Raw genomic sequence first — 20,950 nt, 5'->3', positions numbered from 1 at the left:
CAAGCCCAAGGGTGCTTGCTATTTGCTAAAACATTTATTAATACTTCTGGAATGAAAAGCTACCAACTCCACTGGAAGTGTCTTCTTAGGGTAGATATGAATAAACCACACTCAGTATCACATTTACTTACAAGGATACTGGCCTAGAAACGAAGCATGCCAGATCAAGACACAGGCCATGCCTCTTCAAGAAATCACAAGAGCAAATCACACAGAGGGCAATTTTAGCCTTCACTTGGTACTCCTGGAGACACGTCAGGTTCAAGGCACCAAAACTCACATCCAGTATGTTTGAAAGGACACATTGGAAGATAGTTTAAGATTAGACACTAGCTCTGAGTGTCATATAAAACAACAGCCTTCTACCACTGATGAGTTCTGAGCGATGGGTTAGTGCTGACTGAAAACCCTGAGGACTGATAATAACTGTTTACAGCAGCTGCATCTAAGGAACTGGTAGGGAGACTGGATGTGGAGAGAGTCTAACATTCCACTGATAGAAGGATAATGGAACAGGTGGCAGCTAACACCAACTGTCAGCAACATTTTTACCAGCGAAAGTTTTAAATATTTTTCTTGTATTGATTTGTCGCAAAAAATCCCAATGAGGTAGGTACAGAAACTATCCCATATGACAGTCATGGGGCTGAGGCTTCGAGAGGTCAAATAACTTGTTCAGAGTCTTAAGACTACTAAGTTGAAGAATCAACAGTTGAATACAAATAGTTTACCTGAGAGCCTATACTTTTATCCAGCGAACTACACTGCCTACGTGGTACACGTGTCTAAGGAACGTAACCCATACATACCTAAGACAGGGTATAAGAAGTTACAGGGCTGACAACTGTGGCACAGGGCTTAGCAAGGCAAAGATGGGGTCACAGTGAACACAGAAGCTGAGCTCATCAGTGCCCATCACGTATTCAGTATTCTTTGCACACCCTCACGTTTATTTGGATGAGCTCAGAAAGCTCTTCTATCTCTTCTTATGGAGCCAATGATGGAATCTGAAGGGGAATCCAGATCCTCACCCGACCATGCCTTTCCCACTCTCTATACTAAGAGCATGAGGTGGTGGGTCAGGAACATCACCCGTCTTCTTCCCTTCAGGGGACCAGCATCCTGTCTGGAAGGATCTGAAGCCAGGCTGGGATAGGCATGGTTATGGCTCCAGGCCTGTTTTAGTCAGCTACATGTTACATGGAGTAAACACCTGAGTCAACAAGTTGTTGAAAGGACCTAGCACCGGCCTTGGATTTAGGCAAGCAGGAAGACATAAGAAGCCCTTCACACAAAACACAAACATGGAACCTCGCTCAGGGAGTTCAACACATGGGCCAGAGGGGCCATTAGCATGCAGTGCTCTACAAAGAGTAATTTTAAAAATACTCTAAAGAGAACTGCAGTAAACCATGTATAACTGAGGACAGCGCCCGGAAAGAAGAATTTCCAAAGAGCAGAGCTGATTTGCAGGGAACTAGCTCTGCTGGTATTCGCGGCCAATCCCAGTCTTTTAACCTCAAAAATCCTCCAAACTATTTTGAGAAAAGGTCATGATGCAACATTAAATTTAAGAGCAGAACATAAAATTATATGTACACCAGCACACTGAAAAAGAACTGACAGCAGAAATTTGATTATAGTTCTTTACATTCGTTCCTGTAACTTTTGCCATTCAGTTTACATATGCATATATTATACTGTTAACTGCAGATTAAACATAGACTATGGGGGGGATGGAATGAACATAGATCGTGAGATTTAAGCAAAACTTGGAAAGAAGGGGAAAACTAAACTTTATACAGAGTATATTAATAATTCCAAGTTATCCTATAGCACACCTGGCCACCAGCAAGCTTAGATTTCATCTGTAATTCCAGCACACACTCAGCTCTAGAGGCTAAGGCAAGAGGACCATCAGCTCATGCAACCAGCTCAGGAAAGGTCCTATCTCAAAGTAATAAAAACCAAAAATATCCAATAGATTGTATCGAAAGTACCTAAAGCATTTAGTTTAAAAATATCCATTTGTACATCACAAAGACCTTCTGAGAATTTCCCTGGGAATCACCCCACCCTGGGGAAATTCTGTTTTTCTTTCTTATCAACAAAGGTGTAAAATAATCTATCTCTGCTTTGCTTTTTAAGACAAGAGATCTTGCTATGCTGTCTAAGTGAGCCTGCACTTAGGCTAAGCAATCCTTCCGCCTCAGCCTCCTGGGATTACAGTCACAGCACTGCACCCAGCATTTCTACAGATTTAATAATCTCCTCAGTTGGTGCTCAAATACTAAACTAGGAAATCTAAAACCACTTCTTTCTTCTCCTTAAGGTTGTTTTATAACATATTTAGTTGGAGGACAAGTATATACTGAAATGCAAACATACAGCATTTAGCTATGAGCCCAGGAGCCCAGGTGATCAATGTGGACAGTCTAAAATCTCACCATTGATCTCTGCAAACTTCTGGACGTCACTCAAGGTTTTCAACTCCTGTCGAGGACATGCTGCTACGCACAGTGCTATAGACTTGATCTTCCTGTTTATCAAGTCCAGATTGCATGGGTCCAAAAAGAACACATACCTAAAGCATGGAAAAAAGAACCAAAATATTATTTTGCAAAATACATATGGCTCACCCCATACTCAACCAAGCCCAAAAGCAAAGGACAGACTCCACTGAGCTACACAGTTGCCAATCCTCAAACAGAACCATCAGTGGAAGGTTTGAAAACAATGACTTATAATGCTTACAAAGAGAATGGAGTAATTGAAGAGATTAACAGTTTTCACAATTTCTTTTCCTAATATTTACACTTTAAAATATGCAGATTTCATCATCAGAAATCATCGTTTTCTTGCTTTGTTAAACTCATACCAAATACTATTAGGATATCCCAATGTTGTGATTTAACATACATTACAGTTGTCATGGAAACTACAAACTTTGGTTAATGGATATTATTTATCAAAATGGAAACAAGTATATTAATGAACATATACTGATATGAGTAGACATTCGAATGAAAACTAGAAAAATATACAGCAACATCATAGCCCTCTAAACTGTCCTTCCTTCTCAGGGTTCTTGTTTTCTAAAAATTATGCAGGTTACATCTTAATTGGAATAGCCAAAAACATTTCCTATATATTTTAAAAATCCCATAGCAACTATATAAAAATAATTCATATGTCCTAAATTATATCCTAGGTATATTTATACAATAATATTTCTTAAAGGCAAACCTTAGATGGGAATCGTAGGATTTAACAAATAAAATCAAAGAGAAGCTAAAGACAGCAGGTATGTATCATAACCTGTCCAAAAGAAAATGAAGCCCACACATCCTCTGACAAGATAAATAGAGACTAGTGTTTCACACCACAAGGGGGGCATAAGGAGAAATGTCTTATTTGTCACAAAGTTCTTTAACCACAGCCCTGGTACATTTTTTTTTTTTGAGTCCATGGCACATTTTACAAAGTCAATGTCCTTTCCCACAAACCACCTAAACCTACACTCCAAATACAACTGACCATAAGAATGAGGTAATCACTTTCCTCAGCCTTTGGCTGTAATCTAGTGAAGAAGCAGGACTAGGTACAAAATCTCAAAAGCAGAAGAATAAAGTCAATGTACAGGTGAAACAGGCACTATATAGAAATGCCAGAGTGGGAGAAACAGTGCAGAAGGTACCAGAGAGGCCCTCACAGATGGAGCATTAACACACAGACAGTGCAGCCAGAAGGCCATCCAGGAGCCCAGCAGGAAGGAGAAGCACAAGATGCACTACAAATCTACAGGCTCTTAGAGACTCTAAAATCACTAATGTTCCAAAAAGATAAAAGGAACGCAAAGAAGCCAGATGTGGTTTGGAAGCAGGGTTCATGGATGGTGCCCACAACCGAAAACAAGGAGGTAGTTAGTACAGGCAGGCACAAAGAGAATGGGTTCTGGGTTGGCTGGAACAAGCAAGCTCTCACTAATTCTCCCTCCATCTGTCCCACACATGTGACTCAGCGTGTCTGTTCCTAGGACCACAGACAATAGACTGCACACAGCCAGATTCTGGGCAGGGAACACTCTGGGTCTGATAGAGGATGTATCAACTAGCAGTGCCAGCACAGGCACTAGTAAGTACCATCTATGATATCAGGAATGAATGCAGCCAGTGTTTATTGAATACTCGTGTGACAGACACACAAGAAACTCTGTGTACACATCAGTTCCACACGGTAGTGTGGTGTTTCTGTGCAGGCAGTGGGATGTGGGTTGGGGAGTCACTGGATACACAGTTCTTAATGATAAACGATGCCCTAAAAAGTATCTGGAGAAATCAGACTTAGAGACAAGTGAAGAAAGGCCAAGGCTGCCAGGCCTCCCAGCTGGGACAAGGCTCTAAGAACGATGACCTCCTGAGAAGAGAGAGCTTGTCTGTTGTCCTGCTTCTGTGTCTCCCAATGCTAAACCTGGCCTAACTATATTTTTACAGCCCTACCTTATCCTCTGAAAGGCCGTGGTAGTTTGTACTTGAGAATAAATGGTAATTTGTACTGTGCCTTAGTTATACCAACCTGAACCTGTGCCCTGTTGGTTTTGTTTGTTTGTTTGTTTTTTACCTGCTGAGAGTTCCTCAGCTTCTAGCCTCCCCACAATACTTCTTTTGCCTAACTTAAGAAAAACATCTTCCACTCTCTTGATTCTCTTGCTTTCTCTCTACCCCTCCATTCTCCCCTCTCTCCATGTGGCCATGGCCGCCCTCTGCCTCTTTTCTCTCTCTTTGCTTTTCTACAATAAAGCTCTAAAACCATGAAAAAAAAAATAAAAGAAAAAGAAAAACATCTTCCCTCCTCATCCTCAATTTCTGTATTGTAAACACTATACCATTTCCTCTTTAGTCTACTTTAAGGTCACCGACGGTACACATGTAACAGACAGCATGTACGCGATAGTTCCTATTGGTTTCACACAGAAAACACCTAACCTTTACAAAGCCTGCATTTGATAGTTAGTCACTCTACTCACCTTGGTTTGGGATAGTCACAAAATAAGACTACAATACTAAGATTTTCTTTTCATTTGGGAGAAAAAGCTGCATAGATACTATTGGGTCAAGAGGCTTGGTAAGACAAGCAGCCCTCAGAGCAGGTCAGGCAAAACAGAAATGGGTTAAGAAGGTGATTGGCATCCTACAATATATATTTAGCACTATCAAACTAATACTGCTGATTATAGCATAAGAGCATGTTGCTGAAAACCTACAACCCATACAACCAAAATACAACTTTAAAAAGCACTTTTAGAAATATATGCTAATGGCACACGCTTAGCATGCACACATACCCTAGTTCCAACCTAAAAACATATTAGATCCAATTCACACATACACACACTATGAAGAGCTCCTTATAGGCCCTAGGTTCCAAGAAGGCTTGCTCTCCCTTTGACAGTGAAAGAAGCGATCAACTCTATTTACAAATTAGGCTAGCATCAGCAGGTGAGTAGTTTCCCTTCTGCAGTTTCATTTCACATGGATTCAGCTACCTGTGGCTGGGGAAACAGCCACAAAGTCAGGGACCAGCAAATGGAAATTTTCATAAATAGACAAATACATTTTGAGTCATTTTTATTATACTTATTGGTATGACTACTCAATTTCATGGTTAGTTGTTGTCAGTTTCTTACTGTATCTGATTTATTACTTAAACTTTCTTCTAGGTATGTACTCATAAGAGAAAAAAATGGCTCCGAGCAATAGCACAATGAAATACAAATAAAAAAAAAAAAATTAGTACAATCCACAGCCCCAAAGAACTGCACTGCCTCTTGGAATGCTTTCCATAAAGATAAGGGGAACTCATTTGCAGTTAACCGACAGTTACAGAGAGTAATTTTCAGACATGGGATAAGAAGCAACAAAATACTATCTATCTGTCTCACAGTCCATCCTAATTCCACTGTCACCAGCCTGTGTCAGGAATGAGGACGAGGCATAAGAATGTTGTAGAAGCTCAAATCTATTAATAACTTAGAAACAGCTTTGTTTAAGTTTCACATCTGTTATAGACCCTAGAATGAATAAAATACCACGCGTGAGAATGGGGGAAAGAAAAACAATGAGAAGAATACTTTTCAGAAACTGAACAGCCTGGACACCTGCAGGCTCTGGCACACACAGTATGCACAGGGCATGCTCGGGTGGGTGGTCCAGAGAAGACATTGGCAAAGGGAACTGCCTAACTGCCTAACTGCCCAGGTGAGCTTTGAACCTAAGAAAGTGTGATGGGGGCTGGAGAGATGGCTCAGCTGTTAAGGGCCAGGCTCAAAACAGACAAGGGCAATGGCGACAGGAGACAAACCACAAAGTGCTCAGGCTGACCTGCAGAGGAAGCTGTAGAGAGACTGGTGGGGGAGGGGTCTAAGCACAGGCTCAGTTCAGGTGGGTTCTGGGGTTATTTGAGGAAGAAATGATGAAGCAAATCTACTGTAACTTGGAAGTCTGGAAATACCAAATCCCTTCCAGGAGGAAAGAAAGGTTAGAATACCCACAAAAAGCAGCGTGTCTGCACAGTACACAGGAGGACATATGCACCAAACATGAGAACGGGCAACAGGGAAGGTGCGAGCCATAAATCACAGAAGGTCAGGGAGAGGAGAAGAGCCACAGGAAAGGAGTAACTTGAAAAGCTGTGCTCAGAGTGAGATGATGAAACCCAATTAGATGCTGCTACACGTTTAAAGGTAGCTTGAACCTCTATTTGGCTTTTACTGTCCTCACCAAGAAGAGAAGAAGGTAGAGAAAAACGAGATTTACCAAGCCACAAAGCCTCAGAGGCTGTGTCCTCAGCATACTGCAATTCAATAGCCCACGGAGGGATCCAGATGGTGGGTAACAACTGGAGATCCCATAGACTTAAAGTCTGACCCACAAATGTTATTCTCTCTGATCCCAACCGGAAAGACAGGGCACAGACAGCCAGTGACAGGTTGACGGCTGGCTGGTCCATCAGGTCTGTAGCAGAAGGAACTCTGACCACTTACAATGCAGTGGTTTACCTTTGTAGGGAACAGCACTCAAAGGATTAGCTTTAAACAGGACTTAATTCACAAAAAAAGCGTCCCGTAATTCCACAAACATTGTTACATATTACTCCCAGGAAAGGCCCTTTCAGTGCAAAAATCTACAAAACACAAATTCTGAATGCAAATAACTCACAGACTACAGAAAAAGAGGCAGGAGTACAACCAGTCATTTCAACCTCACGTGACTGTGCCGTGTGACGAGGTTGAGATGGCTGTAGAAGCTGTACAGATCTGCAAGGAGGAAAGAGGGTGAGAGAGAGCATGAGGGAGGGGGAGGAGGAGTCTAAGCTGCATTTTGAAATTGAGTAGGAATTTTCCAGACAGATGGGGAAGAGAGCACTCGGGCAGAGGAAACCGCATGCCTAAAAGCGCAGAAGCATGAAAGAGCATATTTAAGGAACTGCAAATGATCGGATAGGGCTGACTCTAGGGTGGAACATCAAAGAGATATGTGCCAAGGAGAAGGGGATGGGGGAGGAGGTGGCTGTCCTGAGAATTCAGGGGATCTCACACTTTGCTCCATAAGGCAATGTGTAGTTACAAGGACACCTCACAGTAAGACCCTGGTGTAAGCAGCCGATCAAACTGAAGGCCAGAGGGAAAAGCTGGGCACAGCAGTGCGGATCCAGAGATGAGCCCTTGCCATTAAATTGCCTCCTGCTGCCATGGCAACTCTGCGGTAAGGCCTTTTTGGAGCAAGAGGTGGCAAACAGATACCAGGTCTGCTGGCCGCCTCCTGCCGGATTTGGCTTCTCTCCTCTCTAATCAAGCACTGCGGCAGTAAGGCTGAGAAGCTGGCAGCAAAGCCCCTTGGATGCTTCCGCTTTAGCGAGTCCTGACACATGTCTTCCCCAGAGGGGAATAAAAATGGAGTCTGATCATTTGTCCAATTATTACCTGGAATCAGTTTATAATGTACAGCCCCTTTCTATGGAGCACGTTGCCCTTAGTGAGTCACCAAAATAAAATACCCAGCAGCGATGCAGGCCCTTCTGCTACTGCTAAATAACAGCAATGCAGGCCTTCTGCTGATTCTAAATGCAGGCTGCAGAGGATCTGTTCTCCACCCTCGGAAGAGTTCTGCCCAAAGAGACCTCTTCCTTCCATGGAGGAGGAGGAAAGACAAGGAAAGGCAAGTCCAGGCATCACACGGGGCCAGGATCCAAGTGTCCCAAGGAGGGCCATCTTATTTAGCCCACAGAACTATGGGAAGTGCATACCCAAACCAAGCTAACTACAAACTAACCTAGCTAACTACAACAACACACCATTAATAAAACATGCTTGCCCCCCAACACTCTGGAACAACAGAATTAAGAGAGACTGTCTGGGCACAGTGACTAAGAGTAGATTGTGATCTAGAGGATGTACGATGGTTGCAACAGTCTCCCTCTGCCCATAAGCACATGTACTTCTACAGCTTCAATATCTGTCCCTCAAGAGTCCATGTCCAAGGGTGGGGATGTAGCTCAGTGCTATAGCACTTGCTTAGCCTGTATTCAAAGGTTCAATACCCACTCAAGCAAAAAACACTAGAAAACAAAGACAAAAACAAAACAAAACAAAATAAACAAACAAAAACAAAACAAACAAAAACCACAAAAACACACCTTGAGATTTGTCACTGCGGCAGCATTAGAAAGAGGGAGCTTTAAGCGGTGACCGTGCACTGCTGTCATGAACAGACTAGGGACAGCATCAGGAGACACAGGGGCTGAGCCTGGAAAGTGCTAATCTGAGGTCAACCTAAACTAGGCTGTGAAACCCTGCCCTTCAACACACACACACACACACACAGAGACACACACACAGAGACACACACACACAGACACAGACAGACAGAGACAGACAGACAGACAGACAGACAGACAGACAGAGAACCAGCTTTATTTGCTCCTCAGCACTTACATATGTGTTATTATCAATCTCCACCACTAGCACTCTAGGAGAGCAGAGCTGGTTGACTATTTAATCTATTTCTATACCCTCAGTACCTAAATAATGCCTACAATGAAAAAGGAATCTATTATCATTTATGGAATCACTAAAAAGATGCCACTTGTATAAATTTTGCCAGGTAAAAATGAGGTGGAAAGGAAGTAGGGGAGAAGATATTTAAGGCGAAAATACTGTTATTCAACATAAAAAATTTTAAACATGCTCTCTGCCAGATACAGAATTAAGTAAACAATATAATTATAAATATGGCCATACTTGCTAGGTAGGCATGTGGCTCATGCTTCTAATCCCAGTACTTGAAAGGCTGGGCCAGATAGTCTTAAGTTAAGTTTAAGGGCAGCCTAGGCTATCTACAGAATTCAAACCTAGCCAAGATCCTAGCTCAGAAAACAAACCAATAACCAAAGACAGTAAATACACAGTCTCCCTTCCCTGCCTTCACGGCACAGAGACACCGGAGCTATAAGCAATGTAAAATGTCTCACCTGGGCAAAGAGGCCAGCACAAGAAGGATCAAATGGGTGTCTTAAAAGTGGCAGGGGAGGGACCTAGAGAGTACATAACTAAAGCAACTAAAACATGAGCAAGAGTCACTCAGGTCTGCGAGGGGAGTCAAAGAGGAGCAGGTACGACAACAAAGATGAGAACACGGAAAGGTTAGCACAGTTGATGTGGACTGCAGTGAAGGATGAAGAGGCTAAGCAGGGCTTAGGATGCTTAAGGACGGTAGGTCTTAAAGGTATCAGAGGCAGGACAGCTGGAGTTCCTCCTAAAGCTGGAAAGTTGTTGGGAGCTCACGGTGAAAAATGAACAACAGGTGACTAAAAGGCGGGAAGGAGGCTGAAGGATTTGTACCAAGAGATGATGGCTGAGATTAGGCTGAGAATGGATTTCACTCATCCTCAGGAACAAGAAAGACATCATGATGACCTGAAAAGGAGGAAAAGAACGTCCCAGTCTGACCAGGGTGGCTGGGCCATTACGGTTGGTAATCCTGTTCCACTAAAAACAAAACAAAACAAAACACCTTGAGCACTGTGATCAATGTTAATAATCCTAGCACTGATGAAGGTAGAGATTGGAGAATGTAAGCCCAGAAACAGTTGGAGTTATGAAGCAAGACTTCTCAGAAAATGCAGACAAAAGGGACACTGTCCTCAGGAAGATAGAAAGAGCACAGAAGATAAACAACACTATGCCTACCTTTAGAAAGCCCCAGTTTGGTGCCCTTGATATATTAGTTACCAACAAAGACAGGCAAATGGAGAAGCCAGAGACAAGATCAATTCTACGGAGCTACAGTGTCTGTTTCCTACTTATACATGTACCAAAAAGAGAAAATATGCTGGAGATCGCAGGAGCAGTTCCCAGCACCCATGAGGTGGCCTACAACCACCCTAACTCTAATCCCAAGGGCTCGAATGACCTCTTCTGACCTCCACCAGCTATAAATAGGCATGTCCGCACACATGAAATAAAATAAATCTAAGCAAGAAGGAGAGGATGAATATTAGAATAAATCCACTGACTGTCTCTTGGGCAAAACTGAGGTAAGAAAATAAATACTTTATAAAAACATTTCCTGAGAGCTATCAAAAATAATTGTTCTATTTAACAAAGGTAACTAGAATACTACCAAAGCCAAATTCACTGTCAATACCATGGTCAGAAGGAAAAATTCAACTTTTCAAACAATCACAACAAAAAATACTATTAAGTCATGCAACAATGCCTAAGGATTTTGGTTTTTCTTAGTATAAAAACTTTACTGATACATAATTAATGTGCCATAAAGCTAACCTGTGCAAACTGTTTTGCTTTCCTTTAAGACTCACTAAGGGTCTCTCTCACTAAGTTGCCCTGGCTGGTCTCAAATTCCTTGGCTCAAGGGATCCTCTTTTTATCTAAGCCTTCTCACTTCTTTACCTATAGCCTGTTGTGACTATAGGTAGGACTAAAGACTGTGACAATAGGTAGCGCAAGGGACTGTGACTATGGGGAGGACTAGGGACTATGACTACAGGGAAGCCCTATACCCCTGCCACATGGGCTACCATATGTACCCCTGTGTTCAGCCAGTTCAGTGTTTCTAAAGTATATATTACTGAATTATTTATCACAAAGTATTTTCATCCCTAAAGAACCTCCATGTCTACTACCCTTCACTGCTCAGTTCTCTTCATTGCCCACCCCTACTTAGCATGAGCTCAAAGCTCATCATGCTACAGTGCATGTTTCACTACATTCCGATTAGACATAATATTCCATTGTATGGCTATACCACAATCATGTTATCCATACATCAGGTGATGTAAATCTGTATAATTTTTTTTCCTTTGAGAGCTATTGTCAACTATATTGCTATCAACATTCATATGTATGTCTCTGTGTGTTCACATGTTTTCATTTCTTTTAGGTAGGTCCCAAGAAGTAGACTTGCTAGGTCATAGAGTAACTATGTTTGACATTTTGAAAAATAGTCCATGTTTACCAAGGCAGCTATTCCATTTTAAACTCCTTTTGTAATACATCCAAATCCTTATGCATATTTCAAAATGTATATCAACTGATGAATGAATAATCAAACTGTGGTATATCCATACAATAAAATAATTTTAAATTATCACTGTTCTAGTGGAAGAGAAAGGAGTTCTCTCTAGTTCTGCTTTGCATTTCACTGATGGATAACAGTGTTTAACGTCTTTCACAAGCCTATGTGTGCATATTGCCTTTCAGTTCCTTTGGAGAGATGTCCCTTGACTCTCTTGCCCATCACAGATTTTTATCCATTTGTACCAAAGACAGAATAATGGGACACTAGATATTGTGGCAATACTATGAAAAATATTACAAGAAAGAAGGCTAAATAGTAAGGATGACAAAGGACAAAAGCTCACCTAGGAGACAATATAGGAACAAAAGATCAGAGGCTGAAGAATAGATGCACCGAGGAAACTAAGCAAAACATGTGCACACTCAGAAGACATGCTTGCTGCCAGAAGAGAGAGTTTCAATCCAGCTGCCAGAAGAGAGGGTTTCAACCCAGTTGAGTTGATTTGATTAGGAGAGCAATTACAGATGTTGAGAAGACCAAACTGTGACTCCAAAACTATGGAAGAGTAAATCCTGAAAGCATTCACTGAGAAAAATTTAAATACTCTCAGGGCTAGAGTGAGACTCAATGGGGCAAGATATGGTAAAGAGCTTTGTAAGCAGCATACCCATGGGCTAAAAGTCTTCCCATCTGGATTAAAATCAGAAAGAAGCACTGACAACTTTCAAACCTCCTTTGAAAGATAATGAAGACCACAATAGCAGTTAACACTTATAATTCCAGGTACTATGCTAAGGCTCAAATATCACTATTACATTTATTCATCCAAAACACCACTGCATGTCCATACTACCAACAAGGCTCTTTGAGCAAAAAAATTACTGTTGCTATTTCCTACAGTGCAAACTCTTCCTCAATTATCTCTCCAATAGATTTACCTGTAAAGATACCCTCAACTGCATGAACAATTCAACTCATCACAGAAAAATTGAAAATGCTCTTTCCATTGTATTGCTTTTATCTTTTTTATTAGAGAATCAAAATTTTCATAATTGAACATGCCAACCTTGGTATGACTTAATTTCTTTATTGCTTCAACAATGTACAAATTATCCCCTCTTCAATGACATACAATATTCATTTCAAAATATTTAATCCATCTGGAATTTAGTTTGTATGAAATGAGATTAAAATAGTTCTGAATGTAGAATTCAACATATTATCATCCAGCCCAATATTCTGAATTTATTTTATTGTTGCTAAATGACTCTTGCTTTCACATATTCTACTTCTCTTGAGTTTTAGTGTATTACTTCCATTCTGTCTCCATGACTATGTGGACCTACAATTAGACAGTTCTTAGAATATACTCTTGGAATATGATTTAGTCTAGAACAGCAAGCCCTCCACCCTTTGCTTCCCTAGAAAGAATATAACAATGGCAACTATAGAATCCTCAGTCTTATCTGGCCAGCACAACAATTGCCAACAGTTGATTGTTTTGTTGTTTTGTGGAGTGGAGATGAACTTGAGCCTTGGACCTACTAGGTAAGTGAGTCACCCTCCACCCCTACCCCTCCAAGTGCCAACACTTAAAAAATTCAGAGCTAGAAAGATGACTCAGAGGTTAACAGTACTTGTTCTTGAGGAAGACCTGAATTTAATCCCTGGCACCCTTATGACAGCTCACAGACATCCATAATTTCAGTTTCAGGGGATCTAACCCTTTCTCCTGACTTCTGTGGGTACCATGCACACATGTGATACATAGACATATATTTACATAAAACACTTACATACATAAAATAAATCTAAAAATACATTTAAAATAAAAATCAAAATCAGAAGATTGGCAGGCCTCAGGCTTCTTTAACCTGTCAACAGGTATCTGACCTGTTGAAAAATGGGCTGGGGCGATGACTCAAAACAGTTAAAGCCTTGCTGTAGAAATAAGAGGACTAGAGTTCAGAGTTCAGATCCTGGAACCCAAATAAACAGCTTGTGGGCATGCTAGTCTACCTATATTTCACCCTTCAAAGACAGATACACAGGATTCTTAGAGTAAGTAAGCTAATGATTCACTATATAAATGAACTCTGGGTTCAACTAAGAACTTGTCTCAAAGAATAAGATGGAAGAAGACTCCCAACATCAACCTCGGACCTCTATGTACAAGTGTACATATTGGCGCGCGCGCACACACATGCACACACACACACACGTCCCCACCCAAGAACATGCTCATACACACACCCCACATACACGTGAAAAGAAAATCAACCCTAGGATCAAAGTCTTCTCTACCTATATTCTCTATCTGAGCACCACACAGAACCACCACGTATGGAGTTCGAAGTGCCCTGTACCTCCTAGGGTTTTACACCTAGTCTATGTAACTTACAATGTTTGCCTGGGGGCTTTGGGTTTTCAACCTCTAGGGAAACCCACAAGGTTCTCTTTCTGTTTTCAAAGCTAGAAAATGCACATCTCCTTTGATATTCAACTTCAGTAACTACACATAGCCTAGACATCTGGTCTACCCTCTCAGACATACCTACTGCATGGCTCACTCTCTCCCTCTCAGGTACCAGTCCACTGTCTTACAATATATGCACTTCCTTTTAATACCCTGAAATTATTTTGTGAACAAGAATAACTTTTAAAAGCATTCCTCACTAGAGAAAAATCTTATCTGCTCTTTATGATTTATACCAGCAACCAGGATTAATTTGCCATCCCATTGGGGTCTTAAACCGGTACTGTATTAAGTCTATAAATTAACTTTGGTTGTATTGTTGTATTCACTGCATTAAGACTACCCACTAGGAAGAGATTTGATATTTATTATTATTCTGTTTTCCTTCTATTAAAATATTATAATTCTCTGCACTTGGCAATATATAAATATGCATATATATGTGCGGGTACAGATAGACTTTACTGTAAAAAGTAATATTATATTTTTTCATTATATTTTCAGCATAATAATAAAATAAATGCCTGAATTTGTTTAGGCATATGTTTTATAACTTGCAATTCAAGCATCTCGTTTAAGGCATGTTTTGTTGCAGCTCCTAAACAGTATTGTATCCCTTGTATTATTTTTCTCTCTAATGGCATACATACATTCCAGTTATCTCTTATGTGATTTGTTGTAACTAGTTATTTAAAACAATGATATGCAAAGGCAGCATCCTGTTTGTTTTAGGTAAATTACTTATACCTCTACATAACCTTGGTAGCTGCCCCTACTCGAGACTCCTTTTATGGATTCAAGTTTGAATTTTCAACAGAAAATGCCAATGGGAAAGACAATTCTTTCTGATAAATTCTGCTGGAACACCTGCATCTTTCTTTGGGGTAGGGGGATCAATCTTGTCTATTTTTCACACCACCTAAATTGTCTAAAAGTACTCACAAAGATAAGAAATTAATTAAAAGCTCTTAAATAAAACGTAGAGAAAAATCTTTGTGACTTTGGGGTAAAATAATAAATTCTTAGAACAAAAAATAGCACAAACCACTAAAAGATCATCAAAATTGAAAACCTTTTCTTATCAAAAGATAAGATTAGGAGAGCTGAGGAGATGGCTCAGTGGGTAAAATGTTTGCCATACAAGCCTGAAGATCTGAGATCAATCCCCAGAAGTATATAAACAGCTCAGAGTGGTTAAAAACAAATCAAAGCAAAGCAAAACAAAACCTTGTAATCTCAACCCAAGTTTAATGGTCCTAGCAAAAGACCATATCTTAAGAAGAATTCAAATAAGAATAAGGAGAAAGAGGAGGAAGGAAAAAAGGGAGGGGAAGGGAGGGAAGGGAGGAGGGGAAGGGGGGGAGGGGAGGAGAAAGAACCCTCATGAAAAACACCACCCAAGATGGACCTCTAGCCTCTCCCCCCCCCCCATGCCATTGAGATGACTCAGTGGTTAAGAACACCACTTGCTGCTGTTACAGAGGACCTGACTTTAACTCCTAGCGTCCACACCTAGTGACTGGTAACTGTTTGTAATTCAGCTGCATGGGATCTGACACTCTTGCACACTCAGACACACACACACACACACACACACACACACACACACAATTTCCCCCCAAAACAAACAAAAAAAAAGGGTAAATAAAACACAGACTACAGAAAATATCACCAAAAACAGGTAACCAGCAAAGGTCATATAATCAGATCATAAAGGACTTGTATTGAGACTATAAATCATTCTTGAAAGTCTTTTATTAAAACCAAATTGCTTTAAAAATGTGTGAAAGGCTACTTGACAAAAGACAGGTGAACTGTCAGCCGCTGCTTTAAAAGAAGTTCAGCATCAGTGGTCATTAAGAGTATGGGAATTCAGAAAAATAAGCAAAATGAAAAATGAAAAGGGAGTTACAACCACAAGTCACTGAGGCACTATTGTACACCCACTAGAATATCTAAAAATAGACAACACAGAATGCCACAAGGAGACACAGCAATTAGAACCCTCCTACTTTCCTAAGAGAGAGGCAAATGGCAAAACCACTGAAACAGTGTGAACCATCCAAATCCTAGCATCCACCCAAGAGCACTGAAATATGTGTCCTTACAAAACCGTGTCCACAAGCTTCCAGGCCAGCATTACTCACCATGGTAAGAGTAACTGTTAATTAAGGTTGAATAAGTAAAATATAATACAGGCACAAAATGAAGTATTACCTAGCAATTTAAAAAGGAATAAACTATTGGCATATTTATAAACCATAAATGAATGTTAGTAACATTTTTTATGCTGTATTTTAAAAAGTCAAAAAAAAAATCCAGGTATGGTGGTGCTTGTATAAGAAAAGGAAAAAGGAGAAAAAGAAAAAGAAAAAGAAAAAGAAAAAGAAAAAGAAAAGGAAAGAGAAAAGGAAAAGGAAAAAGAAAAAGAAAAAGGAAAGGGAAAGGGAAAGGAAAGGGGAAAGGAAAAGGAAAAAGAAAAAGAGAAGGAAAAGGAAAAAAGATGCAGACAAACACTACATATCACATGTTTTCATGTTGAAGAATCCTTAAAAAAAGAAATAAAGAAAAGAAAAAAGTAAAATTGTGTTGACAAAACACAGATCAGCAGCTGCTTGGATTAGCTAGGATAGAGGAGGGGCTAGTTAGGGTCTTTATAGTTATAAAAGAGCGCAAAGTTATTTTCTATCAATGAAAGAGATGTGGATCATTGTGGACAGTACTTAATTCTATATATTCACCAACATTCTAAATAGGTTATGTTATTTTATTATATGTAAGTTATACTTCAATAAAACCATAAAGTATTTAGAACTTCTTCTTGAAATTGCTCTTTGCAAAAATCCTATTTAACCTATAGCACTGGCAGTAGGTAACAATTCAACTTTATTCAGAGAGAGAGCTAAACTTTGCTCTTGGTTTCTGGGAGTTACTCTCTGTATCTTAGAGGAGTGCCTTTGTTTAACTGGGTCTTGGGTCATGACACACAGCCATACAATATGATTTATGATGAGGGCAAATACTGTAGAATCCCTACAGTATCTAGATTATTCTAGAGAGACCAACACCCTTGTGCACATGAGGAGTCTGGGACCAGGTGGTATCCATGTGACCTGTGTGCAGAGAGCTAAAGACTAAGTCATCTCTACTCTAAAGACAATGAACGGTAAGCACCAGGCTTGAGGTGGGCTTCCCTTTCCCCCATCTCTGTATTTTACACACCACTGCCAGGCAAGTGCTGTGCTCCAATGGCACCTCACTCCCTTCTTTCCACAGATGAGAACAATGTACTCCTTTTGGCTCACCCATGTCCCCTGTGTGGAATATGCTGGGAGCATGTTTGTGACTTTTGTGAGTTCTGGCATATTTTTGAGCCCAAGAGTAATTCTTGAGCTCTGCACCCACATCTGGATGTGGATGTGGATGGATGTGTATGGATCGTCATGGAACAACTGCATGCCTTTAAGCTCGCCTGGTGCCCTCAATGCAGACCAGATACACACGGACAAGTGTAAAACCATGTCCATGAAACTCCTAGTTGAAGTGATTAACCCAATATGTTACAAAGGTCTCTCAAAACCTTTTAAAAAAAAAGTTTGTGGTGCTGGTTACCCCGGAACCAACAGGTCAAGCTTGCACCCCGGCTGCCTAACGTGGACATGGCAAATGTACACCCTAGTCCTGCATAGTGGGAAGTAATCGCCCTGCCTTGCTCAGCTGCATACATGCCATCTAATCCTGCTTGCGCCTTTCCTAATTCGAATCTGTAAAGTGTTCCATTCCATCTCTTGCATTCCCTAAAGATGAATACACACACACACACACACACACACACACACACACACACACACACATACACACTTGGTGTCCTTTACAGGCTGCTAACAGTATTAGCAGTCACAGCAAGTATTATGACAGTGGGCAGTGGGCAGAATCTCACTAGAATATACTTTTTTTTTTAATGGTTGGCCTTGAATTCAGAGATTTATTTATTGATTTATTGATTTATTGATTTTTGGTTTTTCGAGATAGGGTTTCTCTGTACAGCCCTGGCTGTCCTGGAACTCACTTTGTAGACCAGGCTGGCCTCGAACTCAGAAATCCGCCTGCCTCTGCCTCACCAGTGCTGGGATTAAAGGCGTGCACCACCACGCCCGGCCACTTTTTTTTTTTTTTAATTATAGTTAAAATAATGGCATCACAAAATATAACAAAAATTATTTTCCAAATATGCCTCCAAAAACTTGTCTTTTGAAAATTTAGATTTTCCAACTTCTAATATTTTGCTATGAGAGAAGATGAGTGGGGACCTTGCATAAATGATAGAGCAAATTTCAATTTGATCATAAGTGTTACCATTTCTGAATGCTGATGCTGTCTGTAGTATAGGAAGTCTACAAATGCAGGTTCATTTGAGGTCTCCACCTAGGGTGTTTCTTCTCATTTTATGCTAAGCTAGGAGAGAGAGGCAGCAAGCTAAGGTTGGCAGCTACAAGCATCCTGATGGGAGAACAGGGTTGGTGATTTCCTTCAAAGCGAAGGAAAATGCTCAAAACTGAGCCCGTCTCACAGACTAAGACTATATCTACCTATTTACAAGCACTGTATAAGCAAGCAGGTGAGCTGCCGGGTGCTCTGAAGAATGCTGCCAAGCTCCAGCTTCTGTACAAAGCGTATCGGTGCTACATCCCACCTTCAAGCTTCAGTGCCAAGGGACAGTTAGAAGTTCCCTCCCATATAGACCAGTCCTCACCTTGCATTAGCCTGGCCTGCAAGAACACCAACCTGACAGACTGGAAGCCTCGAACTGAACCTCTCCCTAGAAAACTGGGGCTCTACATCTGACTAAAATACCCTGACCTAAGACCTCCTCCATCTCTGCCTGAGGCTCTTTAACCTACAACCAAGAAGCTGCCCTGAGAGAAGGCTCATGATGGAAAGGCTTTCACTGGAACAAGGAAGGGATCATGAGCCACTGATACAGGTTCATGTTAGGCACTGAAAAATGACTCCTTGCATAATAAGCAAGGACACAAGACCCGAGTCCTCAAGCCACATGGAACTGAACTCCTGGCAGGAGGATACGGTGGGAAGATGACCCACTCCCCAGATCTGCAAGAAGACTCTGCAGCACGGCTTTGAGACTAGTCAGCAAAGCCACCGGCTTTTGGTTTATAGAACCCCATTGCTTTCAATCACTAGGCTACAGCATTCTGCTGCAACAGCAATAAGTAAACTCAAACAATGGTGTTTCTGGTCCTTCCATCCAGCTGCCCCACTTTCCTCTCTTCAGCAGCTGCGATAGGCGTAGATAAGCACACTACATCTCACCCAGGACAGCAGAACCCAGGACAACAAAGCCACAAGGTGTCAATGGCTAGCCCTCGCACAGGATGGAGCTCCTGCCATTGTTCACGCCTGCATTTGTCTTCCTCGATAAAAAGGGAGCTCTTCAAGGACAGGGACTATGAATACCTCTGTTGTTAATTTAATGCACACAATATGTGTAAAGAAATAACTTAGAGAAAATAAAATCTACCCACTGTTCAACAACAGCATTAATATTTCCATGTCATTCTCTTACTGACTTGTACATTCATACAAATATCTATAAAATTGGCCTCTGTGCATTATAAAATCGATATTTTTCCCTTAATAATGCACCTGGGCATTCCACGTACAGGGGCAGCCCCACCGCTACTTGGGGCTACTGGGTCTCAGCCCTGTTCTCCCATTGTAAGTTCCTGAGCTCTAAAACACCCCTTTGCAACACTTCCTCTAGCTATAGCCTCTATGATTGCATGATTTTATGAAGTTCTACTTTTTATTTTTAACCAGTTTACAATTTCCACAAAATAAGAAATTATGTCTATGTAGCTCAAGAGTATATGGACAGTTTAAACACCTGGATTTAGACTCTGAGGGAAAAAAGAAAGGAAAAAGAAAAACAAGAGAAAAAGAAAAAGAAAAAAGAAAAAAGAAACAGAAAAAAAAGTTTACAGTGACTAATTGAATTGAACTGAATATCCCTTTTAATCCAGACATTTAGGCTACTTCCTATTTTATTATCACTAGAAGTAGCTCATAACACACAATTTATTTTCAATGAATGTAGGGCAAGGGCTAAATAAAATAACTAGAATTTTTAAAAGAAATTGTTTTTATTTATTTATTTAGCATGTGTACATGTTTTGTCTGTGTGTATGTCTGCACATCAGAAGAGGAAATCCCATTCGACTACAGGTATAGATGGATATGACCTGCCATGTAGGTGCTGGGAATTAAACTCAGGACCTCTGGAAGAGCAGTCCATAATTGCAGAGCCTTCTCTCAAGCCCCAAAGAGAGAGAGAAAAAAAAAAAATACTTGGCAGTGGTGAGGCAGATCAGATGGACACAGGGTCTCTCTAATAGCTGTGGCTCACCTGGAACTCACTATGTAACCAGGCTGACCTGGAACTCACAGAGATCTGCATGCCTCTGCCTCCTCCATGCTAGGATTAAGGGCTTGTGCCACTATGCCCAGCCTGAATTTTCATGGTGACTAAAAGCCCTTGAGTGCACAGCAATCTAGGTCAAGTCAGCAGGGAGAAGAAAAGTGCTAGTTCTAGGCACAAAGAGCTGCACCTAGCCATAAGGAATCTTAAAACACCCTTTTCAATCAAATTTTACTTGTAGTTTTTTGTTTTTTTCTTTTTCAAACACGGCTGTGATGGTTTATATATCCTTGGACCAGGGAGTGGCACCATCTGAAGGTGTGGCCTTGTTGGAATAGGTGTGGCCTGGTTGGAATGGGTGTGTCACTGTGGGTGTGGGTATAAGATCCTCACCCTAGTTGCCTGGAAGTCAGTCTTCCACTAGCAGCCTTTGGATGAAGA

The 20,950-nt window shown here is 40.9% G+C and overlaps 1 protein-coding gene across 5 annotated transcripts in view; it reads right to left on the bottom strand.

Moving 5' to 3' along the window:
* Slc44a1 (solute carrier family 44 member 1) overlaps positions 1–20,950 on the bottom strand; it is a 177,532-nt gene that overhangs the window by 96,085 nt on the left and 60,497 nt on the right. For all 5 annotated transcript variants that reach the window (XM_021160117.1, XM_021160115.2, XM_029476011.1 and 2 more), the window contains exon 4: positions 2,448–2,584. In XM_021160117.1, the coding sequence (XP_021015776.1) occupies positions 2,448–2,584 (137 nt within the window). The remainder of the gene's footprint in view (positions 1–2,447; positions 2,585–20,950) is intronic.

This window comes from Mus caroli, chromosome 4 (assembly GCF_900094665.2).
Source record: "Mus caroli chromosome 4, CAROLI_EIJ_v1.1, whole genome shotgun sequence".
NCBI lineage: Eukaryota > Metazoa > Chordata > Mammalia > Rodentia > Muridae > Mus > Mus caroli.
The sequence above is the reverse complement of the archived record's forward strand: the minus strand, read 5'-3'. Positions and strand labels throughout refer to the sequence as shown.